The sequence below is a fragment of the Camellia sinensis genome, chromosome 11, assembly GCF_055761805.1.
Source record: "Camellia sinensis isolate YWXY chromosome 11, ASM5576180v1, whole genome shotgun sequence".
NCBI lineage: Eukaryota > Viridiplantae > Streptophyta > Magnoliopsida > Ericales > Theaceae > Camellia > Camellia sinensis.
The window spans coordinates 8,178,284-8,187,696 of record NC_138971.1 but is presented as its reverse complement, the minus strand read 5'-3'; the positions used below and the strand labels follow the sequence as shown (position 1 = coordinate 8,187,696).

General features: G+C 38.3%; 1 protein-coding gene and 1 pseudogene across 1 annotated transcript; one reads left to right on the top strand and one right to left on the bottom strand.

Moving 5' to 3' along the window:
- The first annotated feature begins 495 nt into the window (after positions 1–495).
- LOC114256152 (pentatricopeptide repeat-containing protein At3g09040, mitochondrial) lies at positions 496–3,363 on the top strand. The gene has a single exon (XM_028195761.2). It carries the CDS (start codon positions 712–714, stop codon positions 3,079–3,081), a length of 2,370 nt encoding a protein of 789 aa, XP_028051562.2. The 5' UTR covers positions 496–711; the 3' UTR covers positions 3,082–3,363.
- Positions 3,364–5,652: 2,289 nt separating this feature from the next.
- Positions 5,653–8,534, bottom strand: LOC145803317 (rust resistance kinase Lr10 pseudogene; annotated as a pseudogene).
- Positions 8,535–9,413: the final 879 nt, after the last annotated feature.

The window sequence follows — 9,413 nt, the reverse complement described above, 5'->3', positions numbered from 1 at the left end:
AAATTTAGGATTCACTTTTTAGAAAATTAATTTTTTTTTATTTTTCGTATTTTTTTTTATTTTTATTGAATTTAATTTTTTTTTAATTTTTAAATACACCTAATATAAATACACTTAAAAAATATAATATTTGTAATTTTTTTTAAAAAAAATTCACTAAATACTAAAAATATAAAAATTCAGTACATTTTTTATATTTGTATGTGTTTATTAATTTTTTACAAATATTTTATTTTTTAAATATATCTAAATAAGGTGTATCTAAAAAAAATAAAAGAAGTACTTAAATTTTTAAAAATATTCACTAAAAATTAAAAAAAATATGCAAACATAAAAAATTCAATTTTTAAAAAATTGAATTCAAAAAAATTAAAAGTAAACGCACTGACTGTTTTCCTACTATTACATATTGCTAACAAAACTAATTTAGAAAGAAAAAAAAAAAACACTAATAGCATTGACAAAAAGGAAAAAAATAATAATAATGATTAATAATGAAATTCTCATTCACGATTATGTGATTCAAGCCTGGCCTAAAATGGAAAGTCCTAACGGCCTGCAAATTCTGTTGGAGAAAAGTAGTCACAGACTCTGTTCGCAACAATCTTTGCCTGACAACTTTTTTTTTTTTTTGATCGAGAAAAGCTTCAATTTGTATATGAATGTCTTCACACTATTTGAAAATGTACTTAAAAATCGTAAAACTAAGTTATGAGAAGTTTACGAGTTTCACTTGCATTGAAACCAATTCGGTTTTTGTCCTGCATACTCTACAATTCCAAATCCTATTCCTCATCTTCCGATCACTTGTCAGGCGGAGACACGGCTGCGACACTTTCCAATGCTCTTGCCCTCGCCGCAAAGTTGAAGTCGTGTGTTTTCGGCACCCAAATCCATGGCCGTATCGTCAAGTTGGGATTTTCAAACGACACTTTCTCACAAAACAATCTGGTCAAAATGTACTCAGAGTCTGGAGTTTTGGGTGATGGGTTTAAGGTGTTTGACGAAATGCCTGAAAGAAACCTTGTTTCTTGGACTCTGGTTATTTCGGGTGCAGTGAAAAATGGTTTGAGTGAAATGGCCCTGGAGGTGTATTTGGACATGACAAGAACTACGTGGACTCCGAATGAGTTTGCCGTAGGCAGTGTTGTGAAGGTGTGTACTAGTATGGGGGCTGATGTGTTGGGGATGTGTGTACACTGTTTTGCTCTGAAAGTTGGAATGGAGAAGAACCCATTTGTTGTCTGTTCAATTCTGCACATGTATGCTAAGTTTGGTGTCATTGAATCGGCCGAGAGGGTATTCGAGGGTATGGATAGTCATGATGTTGGTTGTTGGAATGCTATGGTTGGAGGATATGCACTTCGCGGTCTTGGCTTTAAAGCCATGAGCACTCTATCTTTGATGCACAGCAAAGGAGTACTTATGGACAAATTTACCTTTATTAATGCTCTCAGAGGGTGCATAATTATAGGTGATCTGGATTGTGGAAGACAGATTCATGGATTGATTGTTCAGAGTGAGATGGAGCCGAGTACTTCAGTGATGAATGCTCTCATGGATATGTACTTTAAAAATGCTGAGAAGGGTCCAGCTTTCAAGCTTTTCAATGCAATGCAAGAGAGAGATGTTGTCTCTTGGAATACTGCATTTTCAGGTTCTTCTCAAGATGTGGATACAAAAGAAGTTGCAAGCTTGTTCAATAGTTTCATGTTCACAAGCTTGAAGCCCAATCATCTTACTTTCTCAATCTTGTTTAGGCTATGTGGGGACGTCCTTGATCTTCATCTTGGTCTTCAGTTCTTTTCTCTTGCTTGTCATTTTGGATTTTATGATGAATCCCATGTTTCAAGTTCACTAATTAATATGTTCTCTAGATGTGGAGTAATCAAGATGGCACGTTCGGTGTTTGATAGTTTACCTTTTAAAAACATAAACAATTGGAATGAAATAATTTCTGGGTACAATTTGAGTTGTGATGCTAAAGCGCTTCAGGTTTTCTGTCAATTTTGGAATTTGGGATTTGAAGCAAATGAGTGTACCTTCTCTTGTGCTTTGGAATCTTGTTTTAAGACCGAAAATCTACAAATAAGCAAACAAATCCATGGGATTATAGTCAAATATGGTTTTGCCTCCCATAGTTATGTTTGTAGCTCCTTAATTAAAGGATATGTCAAATTTGGGTTTCCAGATGATGTATTTAAATGTTTGTTTGAGCTTGAGAAAATAGATATGGTATCATGGAGTACTGTGATTTCAGCATTTGCGCATCGAGGTTGTGTCGCTGAAGCCATAAAATTTCTAAATTGTCTAAAAGAAGATGGTGGAGAACCTGATGATTTTATTCTTGCCAGCATTTTAAATGGTTGCGCCGGAATTGCATCTCAACACCAAACTAAATCTGTTCATTCACTAATTATCAAAACAGGATACAAGGCGAATTTATTTGTTGCCAGTGCAGTTATAGATGCTTATGCTAAATTTGGGGATATTAGAAGTGCACGGATGGCTTTTGATCAATCATCTAAATTCGGTGATGTGGTCCTTTGCAATACTATGATCATGGCTTATGCCCATCATGGTCTCATTTCAGAAGCTATGGAACTCTTTGAGAAAATGAAGTTGGCTAATCTAAAGCCCAGCCAAGCCACATTTGTGTCACTTATATCAGCCTGTAGTCATATGGGTCTGGTTGATCATGGCCGTCTTTTGTTCAAATCAATGACCTCAGATTATGGAATAGAACCTTTACCAGGTAATTATGGTTGCTTTGTTGATTTGTTGTCAAGAAATGGTTTCCTCCAAGATGCTAAAAATATAATTGAGGCAATGCCATTTGAACCTTGGCCGGCAATTTGGAGATCCTTGCTTAATGGTTGTAGAATACATGGAGACAGAGAGTTGGGAGAATGGGCTGCTAGGAAGTTATTTCAGTTAGTTCCTGAAAATGATGCAGCTTATGTCTTGTTGTCAAAGGTTTATTCAGAAGATGGTAATTGGGAAGAAGCTGCAAAGGTGAGGAAAGAAATGATGGAAAGAGGAATTCGGAAGAACTCTGGTTGTAGTTGGGTTGAGATATAGTACAAGGTCCATGTGTTTGGATGTAGAAACTCTCAACTGAGTAAGTTTCAGAAGAACTGCTTGAACGTTGGTAATGCTGATTTATTCATTTTTTTCACCATTAGTTCTTGGATGGCAATTCATGAGTTGCTGTAGGGAAAGGCTTCATTCTCAACATATGAAGTAAAGGTACATTTTTACAGTGGTTGCTTCTATGCTTAATGTTCTTCTCTCTCTAACTCTTATATGATTGTCTCCTATTGCCTGGAAGGAAACATTAAATAAATATCTTCTTTTGTTGTATGCTGCTTTGGTGTTTAGGAAAAAGCATAACCTCAAAATGATATCAAAAGCCCCATTTTTGTTGTGAGAAGCTACCTACATGTGAATAGCAGTGTTCAATGATTTCAAAGTACATTATATATTTGAATTACTTTTGGGATGAACTTTTCAGGGAAATAGGCTGCATGTACCAGCCTTTTGTATCTCATTTATGCCAAATATACTGTAGCCATTAGACATTATTAAGTGTCAGATGATAGTTGTGCATAGTAGCAAGTTCTATGCATTGTTGATCGTCCACTTGAAACTGGATATGTAGTAGACACTAATAAGTAGCTGGCAATTATCTATTTAGTCATCAACTTTCCCAAAAGCTTGAGCTATTAGGAAACAGGCCCAACAATGTATATCTCAAGTTCTCCAACAGGGCACAATGCTCTTGAGCATGCTATGGATGCAAAGGGTTGACAAAAATAGTCTCACATCATGATCATCATAATAGTCTAGGGCGGCATCTCGAAACCTTCTGATATACTCCACAAGCAGTTCTTTGTTGAGCTGCTGTTTGGTGTTGCTTGATAAATGTCTAAAAGTATGTAGTTAGTCCATTATTTTTTAATGGTAAAGTACTTTTATTATATTAATTCCCTCAATTTATTTTAATTGTGCATTTATAAATTAATTTTATCTCTGCAGAAAATAAAACATTTCGACTAAAATAAAGTTAAGATGTGGGCCTAGCTATTCTAATTTACATTGTCAACATATGAATGTCGCTGGAGAAGTGAAGTGCACGTGTGGTGCCATGATAGGGATTTCAAAGTAGAGCAGAGAATTTTCATTTTACAGATCCATGGAAAGAGATGTGGTTCAAATCGATGAAGGAAAGAGAAGCGAATAGAATAAAGGTGGTTTTTGGGCCAAAAGTTCTTGAGTCAATTTGATGAAGGTTAGGAGAATAGACAATGTGTAATTCCCTATTGGAATTGTGCTATAGTTTGTAAAAATAGAAAAAAAGGCACGACTCGTGAAAATGTTTAATATAAAATTTTTTGTAGTGTCCCATTTCAAAATGACAAAGCTCTGATTTTTCTGTAAAAGATTGGATGAAGCTGAGAAATTGCGAGTTATGGTAGGTTTTTTTTTATGGAAGGACTGTTTATGTATGTTGGTGATGTAGAAATGGAAACCAGAGACTTGTATGTATTTTATGGTGATAGCATTGTATGGGAGCTGTTTTATGTAGAAAATTTACCCTTTTTGTTACTGGAAACTGGAGGTTTTTATTGTAACAGAGGAATTTTGTGGTGGTTTGGTACAAGTTGATCGTAGAACTTCAGAAATTTCCGTCTATTTGAAGCAAAGATTAAAGTTATAGAGCTTGAAAAACTGGTTCTATTCTGGCAAAAGCGGCTTTTACAGTCAACAGGGTGAAGATTATTGTGAGACTGAGGGTAGTTTCTAGGAGGCTGATAATGGTTTTCTGCTACCTTCACAAAACATAGTCATCATATAAACTTAAATATATAGTGAGAATACGTGTATTATGTTTGATTAGGGTATGATATAGAATAGGATATGAGGGGAGGATTAAATTTTATTCTAGATAGGGTGATATGACTAATGCAATGGTGGGTATTGCTAATCCCACCTTTTTGAGAGATTAGCAATATTATGGTATTACCAATTTTATTCATTTTTACAATCAAACGTGTTATTTTAAGACAAGAAAAAACATGTGGTATCAGCAATCACCCTACAAGGCACGTATCAAATAAGGACTAAAATATAACGATACTAGTTAGTATCTTGTGTGTGCAAGTTGAGAGCTGGGGTGGTATTTCGTAAATTAATTTAGCACTTACTTCCATCACCATTGTCGCCACAACAACCCTAACACAACCACCACTTAAAATATTCAGCATTAATCATTAGTTTTCAGATTTTCTGTATTCAGTTTAATGAAACACCACCACCTTAGGATATCAACATTCAGATTTAGTTTCATTTAAATCAATTTGTAATGATCATTCATTGTTGTGTAATGGCATTAAGTATTTTGCAACTACAGTTAAACCTCAAACCTATTTATGCATTATTAGATTTGTATTTATTTGTTACCTTCCGATGCATAGTAATATATATATAGCAAATGCAAGCAAAATTATTTCAAAGCCCATGCACCAGATGTATTATTTGAAAAGCTTTAAGAGTAGATTGATTACACAATTGTATCTGATCAACAGAAAAAATATTTCTACCACACAAACTGATAAAAAGTCTAAAACAAGCAACACTTAATTGTTTCTATCACTTGAATTCAGAAATGACTTCTAGCTTGCTATCAAAAGTCCACCCACCCCTAGAAGTCCTTGGATTTGTGGTGGTAAATGGACTAGGGGGCATTGCCAGAGTTTCTCCATTTCCTTCTAGCATTTGAACCACAACTTTCATAGCAGGTTGATCTTTTGGGTACCATTGAATGCACCAAATTCCTAGAATTGTTAGTTTCTTCACAATCTTAGCATCTCTATCTTCTTCAATCACGATCTCCTGTTCTTCTCCTTGATTTAAACGATTATAGATGCATTCAGGAAAGTAAACTTCACCGGTATTATGTTTTGTAACATTAGTATTCTCCCTCCCTCCAACCGTTTCAAGAAGCAACATTCCAAAACTATAGACATCTAATTTGTATGACACGTTTCCAAAGATCCTAGAAAACACTTTGGGTGCAATGTAGCCCACCATCCCCCTAGTAGCAGTCATGGATACAACACTTTGTTCTTTCGAACACAACTTGGCTAGACCAAAATCAGAGATCTTTGGATTGAATTTGTGGTCTAACAAGATATTATGTGGTTTGATATCAAAATGAAGGATTCGTTGATCACACCCTTGATGAAAATATTCAATACCTTTGGCTATGTGTCATGGGCGGACTCTTTTAGAGGCGTAGCAGAACAATTTTCCGCCCGTGTGGCACTCAAACTCCACCAAGTTTAAGCCCGCCATCGCTCATTGACAAATCGAGTGTTGATGATCTCACCCGTTTGAACATTTGGCCCCAATGCTTTGTCAAGCAGAACAACTCCCATAGGAAGCTCCGTCTTCATCCGGATGCCACAAGTAGGCCTGATGCCTCAAGTGCACCAAGCACGGCATAAGTTTCTTCATAGCGCCAAGCTTATCTCAAGCAAGGTGCTCGCCCAACTTAGGTTCATGTCATCAAGGTACCTACCCACACAACAATGTGCTAGCGAAGGCCCTCGACTTAGCTAACAAGCCAACATAGCATGCTGAGTCTTTGGCAGCATCTCGAAGTGTCACAGGGTCAAGCATGCCTCAATCGATACATATCTGATAGCCACATGGTCATGCAAAGCCCACAAGACATCTAGGATCAATAACTTGCCCACGGTGTAGTCCTCATGCCAACACTTGTGTTAGATTCCGCCTAAGGCTATTGTGCACCTTAGCGAGTAAGGCAACATCTCAATCCGTAGCTCGCTTGTAGCATAATGTCATCCCTCAATGGATTCAGTCAATGTATAACTTGATGCCTTCATTTGATAGCCCACATATGCGGTGTCTTCCAACCGTTTAGCTTAAGCCACGGGATCCCCACGTGCAAGGTTGAACCCAAATTAAGCACTTGAGTTGGCACAATCCGTAGCTCACTTGTAGCATAATGTCATCCCTCAATGGATTTAGTCAATGTATAGCTTGATGCCTTCATTTGATAGCCCACATATGCAGTGTTTCCTTCCAACCGCTTAGCTTAAGCCACGGGATCTCCACGTGCAAGGTTGAACCCAAATCAAGTACTTGAGTTGGCACACGAGGCTTTTGGTGGTGTTTGGATAGCCCATTCATTCTAGAACGACCCCAAGATGCCATAATGCATGGCATAATGGAAAGCATGCACCAAACCTCGTGCTTGGGAGGCATGCGTAGTGCTTACATTTTTGCACCATCCATGGGGCTCCGAAACCTTTTTGGAGACTCTAGACACCTCTCTGAATGCCTAAAACCCACCCTTAAGTTGCCCCAATGTTGCTCACTTAAAACTCAGTTTGGGTGTGGAGCCAGGTAGGAGGCACACTATACCCCCTTATATATGCTTTTTAAGTCTTTTGTCAACTAGCAAGAGGAAACATGCCGTATGCTTGAGGAGTCATAATGATTTTTCAAAAATTCCACAAATTGAGAAAAATCACCAAACTTGGTCGGGAAAACACTCACCCCAAGGCCTAAGTCCAGTAAAAATTTCAGCCCAAAACTCCTTCATTTGGACCCTCAAACAATGCGCCAAAATCTGCCAAGATTGGCTGCTGCTGCTGGGCCGTGGCCTGGGCTGCAGGCGGGTAGCTGGCATGTGCACGCAGGCTGCGGCCTGAGCTGCGGCTGGGCTGCGGCCTTTGCTGCTTGGGCATGCTGCTGGCTGCATGGTGGCATGTCTGCCTTGGGCTGCTTGGGGCCAACTTTGGGGCCACGTTGAGGCATTGAACCACCAACTTGGAATCTCGATGCCCATTGCCTAGGCACTTCCAAAGGCCACTCTTGAGCACTCAAATGGTCACACCACCACATGTGAAATGTCACGGAGTTGACCTTGCAAGGCAACCAGTGACACTATGCCAAGAGCAAAATCATGTAGCTTCTCCCAACCGAGTGAACTTTTTTCCTGATCAGATGATATAAACTTATCTAGGGAATCATTTGGTAAGTATTCGTAAATGAGAGCTCTTCCAAATCCATCAGCACAGTATCCGACCAAGCGAACCACGTTGATGTGGTGGATTCTACCTATTGCCCCCACTTCGTTGATTAAGTCGCCTCCATTCCCCTTGAAATCATTGAGGATCTTAGCTACAATGTGAACATCATTGGAAAGCTGTCCCTTGTACACTGTTCCATAACCTCCTTGGCCTAGTTTGTCCTTGAAATTGCTAGTAATTTTCTTAATCTCTGCATAAGTGTATCTTGTAGGCTTGAGAGCTCTGTAATCCTCCAAAAACCTTTTTTTTTTTTTTTTTTTGGGTAGGTAAGTCCAAAAACCTTTTGATTTTCACTTGATCCTCTTTTTTCAATTTATTTGATATGTGAACACAATATATTGTGACCATGACTACAAGAAGAAGAAACAAGCCGGATGGGATCACACCTGTAATTTTAAACAATCGAAGTAGGTGTGAAAATCTTTTTTCCCAAAAATGAAAAATAAATAAAAAAATTGTTAAAATCCACCTACTCTCCACCTACTTCACCCACTTAAACCTACTCCACTAAACCTAACCCACTACACCACTACCACCTCACCTACTCCACTAAACCTAACCCACTACACCACTACCACCTCCACTTCACCTACTCCTTACCTACTACACACTCACCCTCTTCTATATATAGGAATCATGAATCATTGTAATATATATCTATACATCAATCAATAATACATAAATTCTTACATGGTATCAGAGCAGGTTTAGAACCTAATATTTTTGCTTCACCGGCGGGTGGTAACTTCGCCTTGGCTGCCCGCCGGACCTCAACCTAGTCCGCTAAAATTCTCTACACATACCTTGACTCCGCTGCCATCTTGGTCACCTTCAAGATCAGAGCATCATCACCATCATCCATCTTGGTCACCTACACCAAACACCTATGAAGCACGGGTACTCCAAAAATGTTGCCGTACAAGTACCGGGTACTTCCCGGGTGCGGGTACGCGTACCGGTACGGCTGCACGCGTACCGGGTACGCCAAAAACGTACCGGGTACGTTTTATACGGTTGGTATACGCCTGGGTACGCCACGGGTACGCCATGGGTACGCCACGGGTACGCCATGGGTACGTTTTGGGTACTCCGGGGTAAAAAACGAGATTTTTTATAAATTAAAGGGTACCGGAGCAATTTTTTATGTCTATTTTAAAGAATTATAAAAATCTGGGGTTCTTTTGTAATAAATAAAACATAAATAAAACATCAAAACAAATAGAATTAGGGTTCTTTATTCATTCGATCTCAGCTCCTTCCATATCTCATTCCAAAATACTCCAAGGCTGA